A 23124-nucleotide genomic window follows, 5' to 3' on the forward strand; every position below is an offset into this window, starting at 1 on the left:
ACAGAACGCACACACACACACACACACACACACACACACACACACACACACACACACACACACACACACACACACACACACACACACACACACACACACACACACACACACAGAAAAACATCAAAAAGACATATTACCTGGGCACTTCAAAAATGACTACCCAGATAAAAAAGAGATGGAGCACTCAACTGGTCTGCACGTTCATTTATTAGAGCGACAGGACTGACGTTTCGACTTTTCGTCTTCCTCAGAGTCAACCAGAACACTGAAAGGGGAGGGTATATATAGGCCCTCCCCTTGGTGATGTCAGTGACAGCCATTTTTTCATAATAAATATACAGAGAATGAAATAACAAGCATATAAAAATAGATAACCACCACCATAAATAGACAGTTATACATACATATAATAAATACATAGTAACTATACAGTCAGTGTTAACCCTAATTAGGGCAGGTATTAAGGACTGTGGGATTTTAAAGATATCCACACATTTTTATTTTATTTTAAATGTATTCAATAGTTGTTTCTTTATTTACCTGATAAACACTGAAAAGGTCAATATGAGTAATTACACATATTGAAGTTCTGGGTATTACATCCACATAAGGGCCCCAAAAGAACTAAGGTGAAAATAGCGGTCACAAAAAACATGATAGGCTTGGTTGGTCATTTACTCCCCCAGCAGATGCTGCATTGAGAGTGTATATCCAAAACGCTTCCCTTTGTAACAGTTTTTTAATAATATCACCCCCTCTAGGGGGTAGAGTGACTTTTTCTATTCCAACAAATTTAAGAGATGCGGCTGAGCCATGGTTTGCCTCCACATAGTGGCGCGCCATGGCATAGTCTAGGTTTTTATGACATATTGCGGTCTTGTGCTCACCTATTCTAACCTTTAGAGCTCTCTTAGTCTGTCCCACATACACTTGGCCACAGGGGCACTTAAGCATGTATATAACATGGGTGGACTGACAGTTAATAAAATCCTTTATCTCATATTTGGTCCCCTTGAGAGGGTGATAAAAGAATTTTGTTTTACTGGAGCTCGAACAGTGTGAGCAGTGACCACAGCAATAAAAACCAGCGGGTGGGCGTGGTAGCCAGGTATTAGTGGCTGTAGGGGGCATAAAACTATGTACCACCTGGTCTCTAATGTTGCGTGGTCTCCTAAATGATATCAGTGGAGAGTTAGAAGTAACGTCCTTCAGTGTTGGCTCACTTTTGAGGACATGCCAGTGTTTTAAGATTATGTTCTTTACCTGGCCTGCAAAAGGGTTATAATCGGTCGAGAAACAGATGCGCGGAGGGGCCTTCACACCTGTTTTTTTGGACAGGAGAGAGGTCCGATCTGCACACCTGGCCCGATCAAATGCACGGTTGATATCATCTTTACTGTAACCTCTATCCAAAAAACGTTTTTTCATTTCTTTGGATTTAGTCAGGAAATCGTCCGTATCACTACAGTTACGTCGTAACCTGAGGAATTGACCCACCGGTATATTGCATTTAAGTGGTTCAGGATGATTACTTTTTGCATGCAATAGTGTATTGCGGCTCAAGGGCTTGCGATAGATAGTGGTCTCTAGGACATTGTCACTATTTTTGAATATGTTTAAGTCCAAGAAATTAATGCTATGAGGACTATGTTCCTCTGTGAATTTAAGATTATCATTTGTGTTATTCACATATTGCATAAATGATGTAAATTCATCCTCTGACCCATTCCAAATCATTAAAATATCATCTATATATCTCCGATATAGGCTGATTTTTGAATGGAATGGGTTGGTGGTGGGGTTGTCAATACATTTCTGTTCCCAATATCCCATAAAAAGATTTGCATAATTTGGTGCAAATGCAGCGCCCATTGCAGTACCTTGTGATTGGATATAATAAGATCCACCATATTGAAAGAAATTCTTTTTTAGAGCCATCTCTGTTAAAGTGAGTAAAAACTCATTAGGAGGGGGAGGTAGTTCGGAGAACTACCTCCCGAGCCCATCCGTCGCTCCCAACGCAAGAAGTCGAAGAGGTAGTGATTAATATCTCTGGAAATCCGCTGAGTGAAGATGAAACAGCGGTTTTACGCAAAGGGCTGTCCTTCTCTCCCTCGAACTCTATTAACCCCTTCAAGGTTAAAGTGGACACTTTCAGATTCTTCCGCCAGTTACATCTGAAACATTTCTTTGCAGGTAATGCTTTGTCTAATAACACTGTATTACGCAACCTGCCTATTGACGCGCAGAGAGAAGAAACCCACTTTAAAAAGAAATCTACTTTTCTCCCCTTTTCTAATCTCAGTCCTTCTGTAATTACTTATAGTAAACTGGTTGAACATGATTTGTCTGAGATGTATCAGAAACAGAAATCCAAACACTATAAAAGTAATTTAACAAAAGAGGAATGTTTAGCCTTGACGTCATTACAATCTAATACTGAAATTGTGATCAAGCCTGCTGATAAAGGGGGTTCCATTGTTGTGATGAGCTCTGAACAATATGACCGTGGTATTAAGAGTCAACTCTGTAATGATACATTTTACTCACCTCTAAGCTCTGATCCCACTGTGACATTAAAATCTGAAATTGATACATTTATTGACTCCTCCCTACAGAAGGGTTGGATAACTGAACAAGAAAAAGATTTTCTAACTACTAAAAATCCTATTTGCCCGGCTTTTTATGGGTTGCCAAAAATCCATAAAACAATTGTAGACACTCCACTTAGACCTATTGTGTCTGGGAATGGTAGCCTGATTGAGCCCATGTCCCAATACATTGATTTCTTTATTAAAAAATTGGTACCAGATTTGCCAGCCTATTTGGGAGATACCACTGATATTCTAAATGCTGTTGACCATCTCAAAGTGAGTACAGACTGCATCCTAGCAACTCTAGATGTACAGAGCCTTTACACTAACATACCCCATACTGGAGGGTTAGAGGCCTTAACACATTTCCTAGAGAAACGACCTGAAGGTATTACTCCTCCTAATGAGTTTTTACTCACTTTAACAGAGATGGCTCTAAAAAAGAATTTCTTTCAATATGGTGGATCTTATTATATCCAATCACAAGGTACTGCAATGGGCGCTGCATTTGCACCAAATTATGCAAATGTTTTTATGGGATATTGGGAACAGAAATGTATTGACAACCCCACCACCAACCCATTCCATTCAAAAATCAGCCTATATCGGAGATATATAGATGATATTTTAATGATTTGGAATGGGTCAGAGGATGAATTTACATCATTTATGCAATATGTGAATAACACAAATGATAATCTTAAATTCACAGAGGAACATAGTCCTCATAGCATTAATTTCTTGGACTTAAACATATTCAAAAATAGTGACAATGTCCTAGAGACCACTATCTATCGCAAGCCCTTGAGCCGCAATACACTATTGCATGCAAAAAGTAATCATCCTGAACCACTTAAATGCAATATACCGGTGGGTCAATTCCTCAGGTTACGACGTAACTGTAGTGATACGGACGATTTCCTGACTAAATCCAAAGAAATGAAAAAACGTTTTTTTGGATAGAGGTTACAGTAAAGATGATATCAACCGTGCATTTGATCGGGCCAGGTGTGCAGATCGGACCTCTCTCCTGTCCAAAAAAACAGGTGTGAAGGCCCCTCCGCGCATCTGTTTCTCGACCGATTATAACCCTTTTGCAGGCCAGGTAAAGAACATAATCTTAAAACACTGGCATGTCCTCAAAAGTGAGCCAACACTGAAGGACGTTACTTCTAACTCTCCACTGATATCATTTAGGAGACCACGCAACATTAGAGACCAGGTGGTACATAGTTTTATGCCCCCTACAGCCACTAATACCTGGCTACCACGCCCACCCGCTGGTTTTTATTGCTGTGGTCACTGCTCACACTGTTCGAGCTCCAGTAAAACAACATTCTTTTATCACCCTCTCAAGGGGACCAAATATGAGATAAAGGATTTTATTAACTGTCAGTCCACCCATGTTATATAAATGCTTAAGTGCCCCTGTGGCCAAGTGTATGTGGGACAGACTAAGAGAGCTCTAAAGGTTAGAATAGGTGAGACTATGCCATGGCGCGCCACTATGTGGAGGCAAACCATGGCTCAGCCGCATCTCTTAAATTTGTTGGAATAGAAAAAGTCACTCTACCCCCTAGAGGGGGTGATATTATTGGAGCGGTGAAAGCGCTCCCAATGAACAGGTATGTCTGTGGGTATGTCTCTGGGTGGCTGGGTGGGTGGCTGGCTGGCCGTGTCCGTAGTCTGGCAATACCTTGAGTGGCCACACACAAAACACTAGTTAAAGGAGGGGCGCTGTTTTGTGCAGGCCAGGCACACTCACCACTCACTCACAGGCACAGTTTACACTCACTCACTCACTCACTCACATAGGGTACAGCTGCTCAAATTCACCGCTCCACTTCGAACGGAGGTTTGATTTTTAAAAAACTGTTACAAAGGGAAGCGTTTTGGATATACACTCTCAATGCAGCATCTGCTGGGGGAGTAAATGACCAACCAAGCCTATCATGTTTTTTGTGACCGCTATTTTCACCTTAGTTCTTTTGGGGCCCTTATGTGGATGTAATACCCAGAACTTCAATATGTGTAATTACTCATATTGACCTGTTCAGTGTTTATCAGGTAAATAAAGAAACAACTATTGAATACATTTAAAATAAAATAAAAATGTGTGGATATCTTTAAAATCCCACAGTCCTTAATACCTGCCCTAATTAGGGTTAACACTGACTGTATAGTTACTATGTATTTATTATATGTATGTATAACTGTCTATTTATGGTGGTGGTTATCTATTTTTATATGCTTGTTATTTCATTCTCTGTATATTTATTATGAAAAAATGGCTGTCACTGACATCACCAAGGGGAGGGCCTATATATACCCTCCCCTTTCAGTGTTCTGGTTGACTCTGAGGAAGACGAAAAGTCGAAACGTCAGCCTGTCGCTCTAATAAATGAACGTGCAGACCAGTTGAGTGCTCCATCTCTTTTTTATCTGGGTAGTCATTTTTGAAGTGCCCAGGTAATATGTCTTTTTGATACATTTCGTCCTTGTTGAGCACCAACGAGTCCTTCTACCTGACTGCTGGCTGAAGCGCGCAGACATCTCCTACTTGTACACAGAAAAACATGTATGTATAATGAAGACACTAACTATCTCTTGAAGGTCTCCCTTAACTTTAACTCCCTTAAATGTGTACACTGTCAAAGTTACAGACTCAATTTAGACCTCCATAAAACTAACCTAGAGAGTCCCTGAAATCCACTTTGATAAACACTGGTTTATGGAATACTGTGAGCCAAATGGTGTGTTGACAAGTAACGCCAAGGTCTATTTTCTGTGTTTCCAATGACGTAGCACAATATGAGGCCTATATGCCCTTTGGGGTTGTTATAAAAGCCTGTATATCCTGTATTACATTTACAGTATATGACTGCATTGTCATTTATTTTCTATGTGGGTGTTTTACATAATACGTGACGTGAGTAAGTTATTGTTTAATGTATCCCCTGAATCTTGAATAAACAAAACTGTAAAAAAAAAAAAAAAATCCTGAATATCCTGATTCACTTGGTGTCGCAAGGTGATGCAAGGTGTCTGTACCTTACATCAACTAACACGGTATTGAACAGTTTGGTTCAACCATGTTGTTTTGTGAGTATTGTTACTAGTAGTAAGACACCTCAGGGCGATGAGCGACCTCGCCCTAAGCCGTCTGGCCAGTGATGTATATCGGACCAGTTACCCATATGTGGAGACCCCTGGTACCCATATATGGAGAGGGGAAATCCCGCTAAGTCAAACGCCGATAAGGCAAACGCTGATAAGGCAAACGCAAATGTACTGCCCGGGTCTCCTACCGTAGTGATCTTCTGCCGTCCCGTTAAGGAAACAGAGTAGCCGCCTTATTTTTAGCAATACAATGGTTATATGTCACAGTTATTGTCCACGACATTGCAAGCGGCGCAAAGGCCAGCGGACCTTGGTCCTGCTCTTCGCGCCCGAGCGACGCGTGAGTTACGTAGCCGTGGTGAATGCAATCGTTATATTTATGCCCAGGCCATAAGGCCTGGGCAAGCGCACGATAAACGCATGAATGGAATGAAACGTGATGCAGGTGAGCTCACATTTCACCATAACAAAAGGAGGTTTAAAAAAAAAAAAGGAGTTTGGCTTATCGGCGTTTGCCTTATCGGCGTTTGGCTTATCAGGACGTGCCCATATGGAGATCCATATACTGTATATGGAGATATGTTGTGAGACCCCAAACACGTTTCCTCAGTTATTCGTTATGTGAAAATCCTATGACGTCTATCACATCTGACATCATGATACATACAATCCATTTAATGTCCATACATGGAGATTCCTGTCTGAACCAGCCACACAGATATGGGCTCTCTTTCTCCATATATGGGCATTCCCAATTTTCCCATATGAAGTCCTGTTAGATATGGGCTTAATATTGATGACATCAGGGATCTCCATATATGGGCATAAAGGGGATTCTGTGGTTCCCATGACATCACAGTGATGTCAAAGTGTGATGTCAAGTGCACATCATGAAAAATTACACTAATCATACAGGCTGAAGGAAAAAAGTAAATGTTTATTATAGGGACTACAATAAACGTCTAACAGCCTGGCTCGCTAGGCAGATGCTGCTAAGCTGGTGTTAAACCCTAAACCCTAAACCTAACCCTAACCTTACTGCAGAGGTAATACTAAAATAGGTTATCTGGCGTCAACTGCTGGCGGAACTGAAAACAACATCCCCCATTCACTTGAACCGGGGGAGTTAGATTCTGATGGAGAGTGAGAAAATGGTATGACCCCCCCCCCTCTCTCTCTCTCTCTCTCACTCTCTCAAGGACTAATGTACTCCTGTAGCTAACAATACTTTAACTTAACTCCTCAAGAGACACAAGGTTAGGTTGGGCATTCAAGACAGAGGAGAAGTTGACAGATCACACACAGCTGTAAACCAGGAGGGTCCTTAAAGACCCCCTGTGGTCTTTATGTTTATACAGCTGGCTCGACACCGTATAAGTAACTCTCTACAAAAGAACTATCACCTGCCCACTTGCTATTTTGCACAAACCAGAGTTAAAATTAGCCACAAAGAAGGCTTCGAATAAAAGTAATAATGCACAAGTTATATTTACCATTACATATTATTCTACTTCCCAGCCTCTCTCCCTCTCTTTGTGTGTGTGTGTGTGTGTGTGTGTGTGTGTGTGTGTGTGTGTGTGTGTGTGTGTGTGTGTGTGTGTGTGTGTGTGTGTGTGTGTGTGTTTTATACTTGTGAGGTTCCCACTAGTATCCAGTGCCCCATCGTGAGCTTGTATGCCGGCTGTTCTCAGCACGCTCTACATGCTTACCGGATGTGTTTGATTTGAATAGATTTTTTGCCCTGCTGGTTAAACATTAAAGGTCTGCACATCACCAAATATTGACACAACCTTGTCTAGGGACCTATTACGCACGACAGACAGACAACACATTTGAAGTTGCTTTAAAACATGTATATATTACATAATACTTATCCTTAGGCCAACCCCCATTTACGCATTAGGTTGAGTCGGGGTTACCGCTACTTATATCAGGATATGTTGAAAACTACTGGCTAGGTTGTCATGGAATTTCCCATACCGGCTCAGACAAGCCCATTTCGCAGTAAAACGGAGTGATCGAAATCACTGCTGCTGCTGCTTCCTTCAATGTAGAGGAGTGAGCAGGCCGCTTCTTCTCACCTGACAGGGTCGGACATAGCACGTGGAAGGAACACGTTATTCCAACCAGTTCCTTTCCCCACCATCAGGCACCAGGGGGAGGCAGTATATAGAGACCAGGATTACTGCGTGTCTTTTGTGAAGGTACCTACTACCGGTACCTACCCTACCTACACGGGGAGAACATGCAAACTCTGAGGCACAGAGGAGAGAACACGCCCCCAGCACCCACAGCGTCCACGACGGGAATCAAACCCGGGACGTTGTGAGGCGACAGCGCTACTGACTGCACCTCCGTGCCCCCTTAATTATTTCATATTGCTTAAAGGTCCTTGCAAAAATCAACCTCAGTTATGTCAATCACACTGGTATATACCGATGGACAGCGCCATGGAACTGTGACCCAAAACCATTTCTCACCATCAAATCAAATCCCTAAACATTTTTCGGTCTATTAGACGTCTAATATACGTCTAAAGCATGTCTAAAATACGTCTAATATACGTCTAGATTTGAACGTTTTTTAGACATCTAAGCTAAGACTAGACATTGATTAGACGTCTAATAGGCGTCTATATATAGACTGTCTATATTTTAGACGTCTACTAGACGTATATATATAGCCTACAGTTTAGACCGTCTATATGTAGCCGTTGAAATAACGTCTTATCAAAGTCTAGTCTAAGCTTATAGACGTCTAAAAAACTTTCAAATCTATACCTCTATTAGACCAATTTTAGCTAGACGTCTAATAGACGACTATTGCTCAGTGGGAAATGTTATTCATAAAGCATGCTGTACATGGAGGCATCAATGCACAACAAAACCTGTTTAACAATCACAAGGCATAAAGAAGAACATAAAAACAAATAAGGCAAGATAAAAAAACAAGGAAAAATTAAACAACATTAAAAGCTACAGAGAGAGAGATTTAAAAACTCCAATTGACTGAGCAGGTCGAATATTTAAAGGGAGGTTATTCCAGAGAGGGGGGCAGCAGCAACAGTCGCCCCTGGGTCTAAGGTTTGTTATGGGAACCTCCACCATGTCTCATTCTCCAAAGTGGCAGTATGTTTGTAGTTAACCACTTGAATCATAGCATCCCCACTGTGGGCATGTCATACCAGGTGAACATTGAACGGCATATCTACAATGTTTTGCGAGGCAACACGTTGTGAGCTTGTAGATTGTCAATTTTCTGTGAGGAGGTTTAGTGTAGTGTGTTGTATCTGCAAACAAATCATCTGGACTTTCACATCTCCTGGAGCCTCGGTCAAAGACCCAGACATAGCGATCAATGTTATGCAACTGGTAAAAACAAACACCCTACCCTCCCCTGATCCCTCTTTGTATTTTTTTTTTTTTATTATTGTTTTCCCCTTTTTTTCCTGACTATATCTACTGCATAGTACTGTGTTCTATCCGTCTGTCATTAATGTAATATGAGATACAATGGTTTCCTATGGAAATAAGCTTAGTCTTTTCTAGGATCTCCTTTTAGTAGACCTTGTACCAGTGAATTGTACCGTCATGAAACTGTACTTTTTCGTATGCAAACTTCTAATAAAGTCTTCAATCAATCAATCAATGTCACATACATACTGATTGTTCAAAGGTGACCGACAGATGACCCTCAAATAGACATAAACAACATACACACTGCTGCCCGTTATTTTGTCCGCATTCATATTTTTCAGACCAGGGCCGATTTTTTTCTGTTTTTCGCAGCTGTCGACACTGGGTCCCTGCTTAATCTCTCTCTCAGCTAAGCGGTCCTTGGCCTCAAAAAACGTTTTTTTGCTGATTTCATATTTCCAAAATGCAAAGAAAGAAATGTCTTAATTGTCTCTCTTTATAATCATATACTATGCTTTAAATCCTTATCTAGCTTAGTTGACTCTTTGTAACACAAGTTTGATCATTTGATCAAACATGATATCATAACTTGCTTTCTATACCCAGAGTAGAAGTCCCGCAGCATGTACTATATGCATTACTGTATATCTAATGTCACTATGAATTAAGCCAAGGTCTCAGCTTCCACTGTGCCATTTCAGCTATCTTCAAATGGCCGAAATATATATAGGGCTGAAGTAATGTATGTTTTGTAATAACAATCAAGTTACTTTACACCTCTGATACCATATGTGGCCAGCAGGATGCTGGGTAGAAAGACATGGAGAACATCCAAATGGAACTTTAGCTCCCCATATTAGGTAGCCTAGTTCCAGACCCTGAATCGCTAGCCACGCCCCTTTACTTTAATGAAGTGAAACGAAATGTCAATTCAGGCTGAGTGTCAGGCTACATATTAGGAGGAAGTGGAATTGAATGGGTCTACAGATTGAGTGTGCCAAGAGCTGTCTAGACAACACCTGGTGACACATCAGAAACAATTTCTTGTGTGTCAGATATAACGTTACTGGGAGGTTCAAAGGGAAAGGGGACTAACCGAAGGCCTACATATTACATAAGCACATTCAGCACTGTTAAAACACTTGAGGCAACGACTTGTGTGCCTTGTATAAACTCTCTGCAGCTTCTTGAATAAATCAGTGCTTCAGTGCAGGATTCTGGCCTGTGTCTTGTTTCTTGAAAACACTCACGCCTCGACAATCACCAAATCCCAAGTTGGTGATTGTCAAGCCATTGCAACACAATCCCAAGCTTGTGTTGCAATGGGTTACACATCTCGGGGGTATTTAGTAATGGGGATGTTTCTAAGTGGGGGTGTTTCTGAATGGAAATGTTGCAATGTGTTGTGAGCTTGTAGTTCAGCTATTTTTGGCTCATGTTCCTTTCAGAATACGGATGCTGTGGTTCGAGTGGTAAAGTAGCCACCTGGCTTGTGCTGTGGCACGCTGTGATGTGTGACACCTGGCAAGCTGTGAATCTAGTTAGCACAAGATACGAGTTCACAGATCTTACTGCACTGTCACAAACTGGACTGACGAATGGACATTTCAACAAAGAACTGCTTACTGCAAGCTGAGTAAAGTAATAGAAACTATAATTCTGTTACAAAAAAAGAGGAGAAATAAATCACCCCTGGTGTACCATCCATATGTTAGAGCACACCTCCAAAAAAGCTATTTCCCGCAGGGCTATTTCCCACGGGTTCTGATGGTTGCAACCCACGACTGCACAGCCCTAATAGGCAACTCTTACCTACCCAACCTAGCAGAGATATGTGCTCCACGGAGTACCCCTTATTCAAAGTTATTACTTTTGCAGTACTTCGACAAAACATTTTCACAGTGTTGTGATCAGACACAATGCAATCTCACTTAACGGTTCATTCTAACCCTTGCTTTATTCCTGTGACCTCCTGCGATCTCTGTGACCACTGTCTGAGACTTGTGGCGAACAGAACATGTTTTTCTCCTGTCTGGCTCAGGCAGTGTTTCTCAGAAATGTTCCAGTTGTTTTTCTTGACATCTACAGTTCACCAAATGTCTACATGGTGTCATGTACTTGGTTCCCCAAAGTGTCAGTTGATTGTAATATGTATCTGCCTTGTCATTGTGCCTGCATGAGTGCAATGTGCATACGTGCAGACTGTAGCACCACTTCCTGCCCATCCACTTAGGAGCCGTGGCCCAGAAATGTTTCTTGCACCGTGGTTGCACACCCAGGAAGCACGCCTCCCCATCTCCTATTCAACTTACATTGTATTTGTGAACCACAGCGAGCATTTACCCGGAAAGTTTAACCAATGTACCCTTTTGATGTTTCATAAATAATATGTAACCTCCTTTTAACCTTAACCCAGGTGACTGCCACTGGGCTGGATTCCTACTATGTATATAATATCTTGTCTGAGTGCAATAAAGTCAGAGCATATTGAACTCCAACACCTGTTTGTTGTTTCAGTCTGTTCACCGACACTCCTTTCCTGCTGCCAAGACTTATCACTCTGGGTTTTCATAACTTCTCTAATCCTCCATCACCATAGCAAACTCATTAAGGGATATAGCAGCAATTCTGCAACACGACTATAATAGGGCATTCACGAATAGTGATTTTTAGTATTCAAATTATTCGACCGCAAAGTATTCGAATAGTCGAATATTCGACAGGACTGGCCAAACTGTCAAATATTAAGTAAGCAAGAGGCGAACATTGTGAAAATAGTCGATCTAATGAGCATGTAGATCTGCTATTTTCACAATATTTATCTGCGGAACCGAGTCACATTAGGTGTAATACCTACAATTCCAAGTGCTTGTCTGGGTTGGGGTCCCCAGTTCAAATATGTTTATTTTGGGGGTCACAGCCTAAAAAGTTTTGAGAACCCCTGGTATAGAGCATTAACAAATTCATCCACCTGGGCATTGACAACTAATTCTTATGACTTCCTATCTAGCCAAGCTTTATAAACTATATATTTTTTAAAGAGAAAACAATAAAAAAAATAAAAAATAAGCGAATATTCGACTTCGGTGAACAACGTCGAATAGTGACTTTGATATTCGAATATTCTGATATTTGGCGAATGCCCTAGCCTAGTGTATTTATATTTGTTTGTTACCCATTGGAAGTAATAATGACATGACATAATGATTTACCAGCACTGGACCCAGAAGCCATTTCTGTTTGTATGTATGAAGTATGAAGCATATACAGAAACATTATGTCATTATGTGAAGTGGTCTGGCATAGGCCTACCTGCTGATGAGCATTGCTGTAATGATTGGTTCCCAGCCTGTGTACAGTAGGATGCGACTAGCTGGGTGTCTGAAGGAGAGGACTACCCAAAGAGGGGTCAGGCACAATAGGAACGCACACACCAGGTATAAGGTATAAGAATATAGTTCTGTGGAGGAAAGAACAGTGAAAAATACATCAGTTCAATGAAGATTAGGACTTCATAAGGCAACAATGTTGCATTGTAGGACAGTGCAGTACAGCACATGGGCACCATCTGTTGGTCAAAAACAAGAATTACACCCATGACCACAAACTTGTCTTCACTCTTGAAAAGCAGATCTACAAGCTCACAACGTGTCGCATCGCGTAGATCTATAGATCGGCTATTTTCAGATAGGTATAATAATAGGGCTAAAGTGGATTAATGTACCGGTATACATAATCATTTATATCTGCAAAGTAAATAGTAACTAAAGTTTTCAAATAAATGTAGTGGAGTAAAAGTACAATATTTGGATCCGAGATGTAGTGCAGTAGAAGTAAAAGTATTGGAAATTGGAGTACAAATACCTCAAAATTGTACTTAAGTACAGTCTGATCCCAATTATTTTGCATAATCGTCATAATCGTTTCCATGTTGAAACATAGCAGATGTTGAAAAATAGCTGATCTACAAGCTTACAGCTTGTAGATCAGCTATTTTCGCCATTTTCAAGAAATGTTTTTAAAGTATAGAATTATTAAATATGTCAGTAATCTGCCCTGTGCAGTTTGTGATTATGAAGCCTAAATGGCAAACAGAAATTAAGCTTGTATTCATTTGTTCCAGTCTTCAATGCCAAAAGCACAATTAAATTCTCAATCGCAATTATTTGTGTGACAATTAATCGTCAGTTTAAATTTGTAATCGTGACAGCTCTACCTATGATTTGTTTTTGCAGAGACACACAGACAGAAAGACTATGAAACACATGCACATCTCGCTTCTGTCTCTCTGTGCGTCTCTGGTGCATGTGCCTAGTCCTGATTCCTGATTTGCAATCCACTGAGCTCCCTTTTCTACTTCGAAAGGCTACAGTAACTCAGGAAAATACATTTGACACAGGTCTATCTATCTAGTGGTTCCCAAACTGTTTCAGCTTGAGACCCAAACTTACAAAAATACAACATGAATAAACTAGCTAAGCCGTAAAAAAAAAAAAAAAAAGTATTATATTCTTGAAATACAAATACAAGGTTCAAAAATAAAATAAAATATGAGTCATGAGTGAACCATAATAACAGGCCAATAAACCGAAGTGGGTCTCAACCCTATACGTTTGGGAAACACTGGTCTATTGGGCATTCTCCATCTTTACCTAGGCATGCATAGAACCACTGGCTAAGGCAGGCCAGGAAGGCCAGTGTGATGAGGTCTCCGAAGCTGGCAGCCATGGGCGTGGCAATGTTGTCAGGGTTCATCCCTAGCCTCTTGGAACCAAGGATCACCCCGACCATAATGACACCTGGAGAGCGTCAAAGCAGAGTGAACATTACAATTGAAATGGAATCAGTCCTCGGATTGACAAATATGGTAGGAATGTGTTAGGGATTAGGGAGGTAACAGTTTGTGTTCTTGGCTTGCCTTGTATCAACAAAGCCATGAAAGCAGTAGAAATGCTGGCAGAACAGCTGCACGATTAAGAGGCATCTCTCCCCTCATTGCAAAGCAGTCCACTATTGCAGGGGTTTTCAAAGTGGGTGACGGGGCACCCTGGGTTGCTGTGATGGCAGTCCAGGGGTGCCGCGAGATAATTTGATAATATTTTGAATTTATTTGGACACTTATTATCAAATATTTAGTATAATTTTAAACTTGAAGTACAAAGTTATTTTCATTCAGTTCTAATTATCTCAACGTTTTCCTCGCAACATACTCACTACAATATCGTCACTGTCGGCCAGTGTCGGGCAGAAACCTTGTATCTCCAAGTTTCAAATATGTACGTCTTTTGGTAAAGCAAAGCCCTGCTTCATCATACAAGACTGTTGCACAAAACTAGTGAAAACAGTTTTCACTAGTTTAGTACATTTCATAGATGATAAATACAAAACGAACGGTTTTGGACATACAAGGTTTCCACCTGACAATGACGATATGCTATAAATATAAGGTGCTGGGAGTGAAATTATAATGTAAGGGTGCCTCGGATTAAAACAAATATTTATGGGGTGCCCTGAGACAAAAAAGTTTGGGAACCCCTCCACTATTGGGCAGCATAAGCAAATTGTGTCTGAGTCTGACTGACCCCTCTCCCATGTCGCGATTATAGGTTAATGCCTTCAGGTAGGAGGTATGAGTTCTATAAGTGCAACTATAATACAAGTACTTGTTTGTCCCTCTGTCAATTACACTCCTTAAAGGACAACTTTAGTTTTTTACAACAAGGGTTCATATTTTAGATTGTAATTATAGAATATAAAAGATGAGTGTTAAAATTATTTCATTTACTTCTTTCTATTGTTTTAGATGGTTCTTATTTCAGTGGTTGGGGGCATGCGTACAAGTGGCTAAATATGTCATTTTACACAGCAACCTTTCATGGTTGGATGTGACTTATGGGGGCTAGAAGTGTTACTACTGTAAATAACAATAAAGAAACTGCTGGCTTATTGTGTCTAAAAATACATATTTAGCCATTTTTAGACATTTTAGCACGGTAAACGCGATAAAACAATAGAACGAAGCAAATGAAAACATTTTAACACTAACTTTTTCTTTTCTCTAAGTACAATCTAAAATATGAACCCTTGTTGTAAAAAAACAAAGTTGTCCTATAATGGACAACGGCAGGGTATTGAGGTGGCACTAAGGTGTTTCTCTGTTGCACTAGGAACGTTGGTTGGTGTGTTTTTCTTTATTATACAACAGGTAGTCGCAGGCTCTCAGGGTAGAACAGTGCAGTGCAGTTAATGAGCACTACTGCACTGTCTCATCAAACAAGACTTCAGCTGTGCTGGTTGAGAAAGAGCTGAAGCTCTACCTCTCCCCACACTATGCTAGGCTAGTAGTTTTCATGTGAAGTTCAGGGACATAGTAGCTAAATGAGGCGTTAAAAAATTACAAATTCCTATCGAATATCTTAATTACAATGACATGAAGTTGACGTGTTATTTTTTAAGGGTAACTGTTGTATAATCGCAATATTACACCCGATGGTCTGCCTTATCACGGTTATTTGCACTTCAGCCCTGCCTTTGGTTCGTTCCTGCAGCACCGTGATAATGCACACCCTCTCCTGTAATATTGCTTAATTGTGCTGGAGGGTGATGTATAGGCCTAAATGGGCTGTATGTGTCACTGTGCACCTTATTGTTGTTTTTGTGGTGCATTGTATCATATTTTATTGTATGTATGTATGTTACTGGGTCCAGATATGATTCCTACACTTCTTGTAGTATTAGCCTGTTACAGTGTTACAGTGTCTTCTATTATTATTAGTATTGGTAGTAGACTAGTAGTAGTAGTAGTAGTAGTAGTAGTAGTAGTAGTAGTGTAAGCATGCCAATATAGTAACCATTTACATTTAGAGTGCTTAGAGTTGGTGTTGCATTTGTCATATAGAAAAGCTAGAGGTTCTTGTCTCCCTGTAAAAAGCATAACATGCTAACATGCATAATTGATTTGACATTCCTAGATCACAAGTGCTGGCATGGAGCAGCTCAAGATACAGTTCATAAACCCAGCATGTTTAGATTAACATTCTGTTAAGTATTTAATGTGACTGAGTGAATCATTATGATCTGCCTTAACATGTGTCTGCAACGAGTTAACAACTTCACAAACTAGTGAGAATGGCCTGCGAGAGACTGGGAATGTGAACAATTTCGTGGGCATTTAGGAGAGTGGCGTTAAAGACATTTTTTGAAACGTGCTATAGAAATATATGTTTATTATAAAGGTTTATTTTATAATTTCAAAGAGGTTCTGCTCTAACTTTCTGTAAATGCTTAACAGTCCAATAAGTAGCCAGTAGGCAGCGTCAGTGACTCAAATTATAGCAGAAGGAACATATAATAATATTAATAATATTCATGGACTAATTACATACATTTTGGCCCGACCTGGCCTGAAAATGTTGGGTCGGGTGGGTCGGGTAAGGGCAGAATTTGAGAACTCTAGTGATGACTGCGAATGTGTTTGAACTTGCAGTTTTATGAAAAAGGAGTTTGTGAGTGTTGGAGACACATTTAAATCAACTTGCTTTACAACTGCTTCATGGGGGAAGGTCAGCCTTAAAGCAAGTTGCCTGAATGAATTGGATGCCGCCCCTGCCTCCCCCCAGGTAAAGCATAACACAGGCGCTTTGTGTGTCTGGGGCCTTATAAGGATCAGTGTTCTTGGCTTGCCTTGTATCAATGAAGCCATGAAGGCAGTAGAAACGCTGGCAGAACACAGGAGCGCTGCATGATTAAGAGGCATCTCTCCACTCATTGCCAAGCCTAAGACTATGGCCATCACAGCAGCCAATAGTCCCAGCACTGTGGCCTGCACCTGGGAGAGTAAGAGAACTATTGAAACATGTTCAGGGAGAGCTGTGTGTAGTAAAATAATAAAATAAAATAAAAACACAAAACAGGAGTCCACCAGGGGTTCCCAAACAGTGGGTCGGGACCACACATTTTTATGGGTCCCTTAAAGTGCAGGTGCCATGATTTTCCCCTCTATAAAACACGATTATCTACTATTATGATTATACTAGGCGGAAGAATTTTTCCAAAAAAGTGTACAGAAAGAGTTAAAATGATGTTTTTATGTGGCCACACCCCCAGTTCATTGGTATGCGTGGTTGTCATGGTGGGTGGTGACCCAGCTGAAGTTAGCCACACCCACGTGTGTTGGGTGAATGGTAATGGGGAGGGGTTGAATCTATGATGTAATAAGTATGGGTGTTTTTGGAATGGCACATCTGACCCAGCAGGTGGCATCCTCCAGCTAAAAACCCAAATAAAAAGAGAATGCATAATTTCTCATAACAACCACACCAGGGGGTCTAATGAAGTACTGTCAACCTCCTAGACACATGAAAACCAGAAAAAGTACAAAACTATGGCACCACCTCTTTAATTTTTTGTTTCCTACATTTTGTATAAATATTTTCAAAAAATACGTAATTGTATTAATAAATACAATAAATCTAAGAAATTCCATAAATTAGCAAACAAATGTTTAAGAAGTAGTGAAAATAGCCAATTTACAAGCTCACTACGCAGCACTTAGCGACGTGTTGTGAGCTTGTAGATCTGCTGTTTTCACTAGTTTGGGTCTAATCTCTCTTTTGGGTCTCAACCTGAAAAGGGAACCACTGGTCTATAAGGCCTCCTATTTTCCCTTTACACCAACAAATATAATTCCTGAAAATACCCGATCTACAAGCTCACAATGTATTGCAAAGTGACAAGTTGTGAGCTTGTACCGGTATGTACAATGTATATAGCCTATACGTATAATGCAATGCAATGCGTTGTGAGTGTGAGCTTGTAGATGTGTTTGCTGAATGTTATCCCTAGAATAGGGACACACTTAAAATGAGTCATATACTTTAGTGTCACAATATGAAATCAAACTACCTGCTTCAGAGCCAGGTTCCCGGTAATCAAACTCCACCTTTCTTTCGACTCCATTCTTCCTGAATTCACCTGACAACATCACATAATCATATGACCATTTTTTCATCTTTGAAGTATCATTCATCATAAATCTTCCATTTATACATCTTGAAATGAGTTTAATGAGTAATAGCATGCCACTCTTATGATAACAGAGGCTCATTCTTAGCAGTCCATTTGACGCTATTATAAGAAAAAGCATGAAGACACCAGCTGATGAACAAGTCATGGTTGTTTGGAATCAGAGTAAAACATGTATTCTTTTTATGTTAATCAGTGTTTGTTCAGTTGATTGTGTGCATCAATAAACTAGCCTACAATGCAAAAAATAAATAAAAAAATACTACTTTATATTTGAATTAATATAATCAAAACAATTGTGTGGATTTAGCTGGTGAACTTCAAACTTTCAAACGTTGTTAGATGTGTTACTAGACACCTTTACAAACACACTGGCAAAGACATTTCTTCGTAAGGAATTTATTACCAGATTTGATTTGTGTGTGTGTGTGTGTGTGTGTGTGTGCGTGCGTGTGCGTGTGTGAGTCATAGTGTCCGGGGCCTTATCAGAGTACCGACCTGTCTATGTCCCTTTTGTGCCCATATATGGAGATCTCTGTGTCTGTCAGTCCTTGCTCCTTTCATGACCATATATGATTGATGTATCGGTTTGATTGGTGTTTCTGGACATCCATAATGGATATCCATAATATATGCCCATATATGGACACTAGAAGTCCGGGCCTAAAATATAGACTAGATGTAATATTGTACATAATAAGATATTTAGATACAACTGTGTTGTTTACATTCATTTGCGAATCAACTTGCATTATACTGCAAGTGGAACTGCTGCTGTTATCTTGACAAATTGGTGTGGATTTTCACACCAGGACAGAGAACTCATGATGAGGAAACATAATACCAAGAACTCTTAGGGCCGATGCATACTCCACTTTTAGAGCCGGGTTTAATTCGGTTTGGCTCTGTCCAAACTACAATATGACGTCATTCAGAGGTTCGGGAGGGCGGGCTGTTTGGTGCGGACGAGATGTTGTGACTCCCTGAACCGAACCGAATTAAACTCGGCGCTAAAAGTAGAATATGCATCGGCCCTTACCCTGCTTAACACTACTGTAAAGGATAGACATGTAGTCCTGTTTTGTCTCTCATCTTGTCTTCATCTTATCAAGATGTATGTGAAGTCCTTTATGTACAGTACAGTGTTGATTTCGTCGACTAAAACTATGACGAAAAATGTTTGTCGACTGTGTTTTTTTCACTGACGAAAACTAAATAAAAACTAAGATGTGGTGACTAAAACTAAGACTAAAATATATTGACAATTTCGTCAACAAAAAACTAAAACTAAAACTAAAACGTTAGGGAGGGACTAGTGGAGAAGAGAGTAATTTTATGTTTGGTTGCTTTCAGGTGCTGCGTGCTGAAAACAGCCGATCTACAAGCTCACAACGCGTTGTGAGCTTGTAGATCTGCTATTTTCAGCACACAACCAAGTGTAAAATCAGTCATTACGATGCAATCAAGGCCTGCCAAAATACATTTTAGTCGACTAAATCAACTGTAGATTTAGTCGCCTTAAATCTTATGATATTTAGTCGACTGAAATTTGACTAAAACTAAAACTTTTCAGGTGACTAATGTTGACTATGTCCCAAAATGACGATTCAGGTCACCCCATGATCATTTTAGGCTTGCGTCTTCAGGGTACAATTCCCTGAGGAAAGAGGCCTCCTGTTAAGTGTTATGAGAGTGTTGCTAATGTTGCATGGGTATACATTCGCGTAACATAGGAAGGTACCTGCAGGTCTTACCAGACTAACCTTGTGTAAACAGGTTAATAGGCCCTCTGATGGGTCTTATGTCAATAAGACCCATCAGAGGATGGGTCTTATGTCAATAAGATGAGTAAATAGGCCCACGGAGTGTTCGACTATGCACTGTGCATTTGGAGCGGTAACCATGGTAACAGCCATCAGGCCCGACCTGAATGTACGGTGCCAGGTTGTCCATTGTGACTACAAGGCCTAATAAAAAACAGAATGCAACAATGGGATAAAAGATATAAAAAAATCGAGCAAAAGAAAAAATAGGATTTAATCCTTAAAGTTGTGCCTGCACCTTTTGCAATAAAAGGTGAAGTGAGAAAGAGGGTGATGAACTGACAGGTTAAGGTTTTTCTTATATGATTTACAAATGAGAAACAGTCAAGACCTTTAAGTTATCACTGTCCATGTAAATAGAATAGACATCAGGAATGACAGAATTGAAAAATGGCGTAAGCTTGTAGATCGGCTATTTTAAAAGACTCAGCCAAAAAAAGGCATGAGCTTGTAGATCGGCTATTTTCAAAGGAAAATATATAAAGTGCTGAAAAGCTATCTTTCAAACTGTCATCTCTGAATTTACCAAAGATGATGAGTTGCAGAAGGCATATGGTACATGCAGTGCTTAGCCTTGTCAACCTATTTTCCTCCCAAAACTGTATTGATTGAACTTTGTGGGTTGTTGACACAGAAAACTAAACGTATGCAGCCGTTTTTATGGCTGATGCGGCTGGGTGGAAACTCACTGTCAGCAATAAAAGAGGTACTAGGCGAGAGGCCCTGACCACAATCTCAGCGATAGGCGAGCGGCTAGGCGAGGGGCCCCAACGACAATATCAGCAATAAAATCTAGGCGATGGGGCTCCGACGATAATGTACACGACAACGTACGCTTTTACGTGTTGGCATACTCTTCATTTCCGTAGTCAAGTAGGCCGTGGTATCGTGCTCGCATACTCCTCACTTCCGTAGGTAAATAGGCCACGATATCGCTATGGTTGCTAATTTGCAGACAAACTTTGTGGTGAGACGCTCTGGGCGGCCCCCACCATATGGGACAAACATACATATCTAGCTTTAGCGGCCCCCACCATATGGGACAAACATACATATCTAGCTTTAAATTGAGTATATGACTCTTGGTGGGCTTCCACCCTGCATGACAAAGATATTAGCGGGCTATCACCATGGAAGAACAAACATACATGGGCAACTTTTATGTGACTGTTAAAATGAGTCTTGGTTGTTCAATATTGATATGTTTCCCGCGAAAATGATCTTGTGGGGGAGTGACCCAGATAAGCTCTCGGACGAGGGGTATAAATGGGTGGTGTTGCGAGCCTCTGGTTGTTCTTCTAGGGCCGCTCACTTGTAGCGTTAGTCCCTTTTCCTCTGACCTTCATCTTATGAGGCCTTTTATTTCCCTTCAGCCGTGACACTTAGCTTCTTTTTAAAATGCATAGTATAGAAAAGGCTCATAGCCACTATTATAATCTGCTTTGCTCAATTTTCTAATATTGTGATAAATGTTTAGCCTAGTTACTCCAATGTAACTTTTATAACTTTTCATATTTTAAACCTTGTAATCAAGTTTTGATTTGTTTAACTTTTACATTTTTTAACTTTTCTGTAAGCCTTTTTTCCTTTTCTTAAAAGACAAAAAAAGAATATAACTTGATAAAATAAAAGGAGTGTAAAAGCCTTTTTACCAAACCTTCTCCTCCAGTCCTTTTCTTTCTTATTTCTGAGTTAACAACTATATAAGGATCCAAGGGTCTCCCCAACAATATCGCGTTCAGCCCCTGAGGTAAGCCAAGGATTCTACCACACTACGGCCACACATTTACTGATACATTCTCACATCTCATATAGGTAGATCTTGCAATTGATGTTTAAGTAGTATGTCATGATCCACAGTATTGATGCTGTAAATGCATTGGGAATTGTGCTCTGGTTTATTTCATTGTTCATGTTGCTGAAAATGATGAGAAACCTATATATTAACACTGCATATGGTGGAAGGAACTGAGTACACAATCCTATGACTCCCACACTTTAGTGTCACATTCTGAGGGTGTCCACATTTACCTAGGATAACGCAGCTAAAGTTTACAGTGATTTCCTACAGACATTAAGGGGTACCAGTTATTACCATTAAAAGATTATAGTCAACTTTGGGCTAATTTATACATTATTGCCGCTTTTCCAAGGAGATGCGTCCTAGGTTCCTTCCGCCAGCAAGTGTACTTGGGTAGTGTATTCAGTTGTTTTGGATCGACAGAAACTTCACCCTTTTGCATGCATCTAGTTGAGGGAGTAGGACAGGTTATTCACATGAACCTTTGGGGTGCTATTTAGCCAGGGTAGGTGGCCAATAAGAGCGCTTCCCCAGGCTGGACCCCCTTGTACTTCTGTGAGTGGGTCGATAGACTTTGAGGAGCTCTCTCAACCTCTACCTTTTCCTCAATAACAGTCCTCTCACATTATTTCCTTCTGGTTCCCTCTCATGAGTTAGAGAACTAAACTAGTTGGAGAGAGGAGTTATTGAGGGGTCTATCGGTGGTAACCAGGTTAGGTCCGAGCTCCAGTTTTACTCCCTTAGAAGGCCTTTAAGGGAACTGGCCGGACTAGCTACGACCTGAAATTACCATAGGGAAACGATTTGCTGTCTCTTCTTTCCCTACCGCAAGCGGTTGCAGTTCCATAGCATACACTTCTGTGATCCCACTTGTTTAAAAGGTCCCTGAGGGGGCCTCCTGTCTGTAATTTACACACCTCTTTCAGGGGTTGGGACCTCAGGGGTCCCGACCTTCTGTCAAGGTCAACAACCAGTATTGTAGTTATCATTTTAAAAATTATTTAAACTAGTGAAAACAGCCGATCTACAAGCACACAACACCCCGCACTGCTGTTTTCACTACTGTTGTGTGACAGCCTTGTATGATGAAGCAGGGCTTTACATTACGAAGAAACTTACAAATCTGAAACTTGGAGATACAATATTTCTTCCTGGCAGTGACGATATTTACACCCCCGTATCATGTGCCCATGGATTCTTGGGACGTGAAAAGTGTGCCCATGCAGAAAAAAGGTTGAGAATCACTGCCGTAAAGGATCGACATGTAGTCCTGTTTTGTCTCTCATCTTGTGTTTATCTTATCAAGATGTATGTGAAGTCCTTTATGTACAGTACAGTATGTCATC

General features: G+C 40.5%; 1 protein-coding gene across 1 annotated transcript in view; it reads right to left on the minus strand.

Moving 5' to 3' along the window:
* The window catches only part of slc41a2a (solute carrier family 41 member 2a), a 65346-nt gene that overhangs the window by 40508 nt on the left and 1714 nt on the right, over nt 1-23124 (minus strand). Inside the window, exons 3-6 of the mRNA XM_080737436.1 lie at nt 18035-18103; nt 16814-16958; nt 13783-13929; nt 12443-12590 (exon numbers count right to left, since the gene is read on the minus strand). Of these exons, the coding sequence (XP_080593562.1) occupies nt 12443-12590; nt 13783-13929; nt 16814-16958; nt 18035-18103 (509 nt within the window). The remainder of the gene's footprint in view (nt 1-12442; nt 12591-13782; nt 13930-16813; nt 16959-18034; nt 18104-23124) is intronic.

This window comes from Nannobrachium achirus (genome assembly GCF_963921795.1).
Source record: "Nannobrachium achirus genome assembly, chromosome: 11".
Taxonomy (NCBI): Eukaryota; Metazoa; Chordata; class Actinopteri; order Myctophiformes; family Myctophidae; genus Nannobrachium; species Nannobrachium achirus.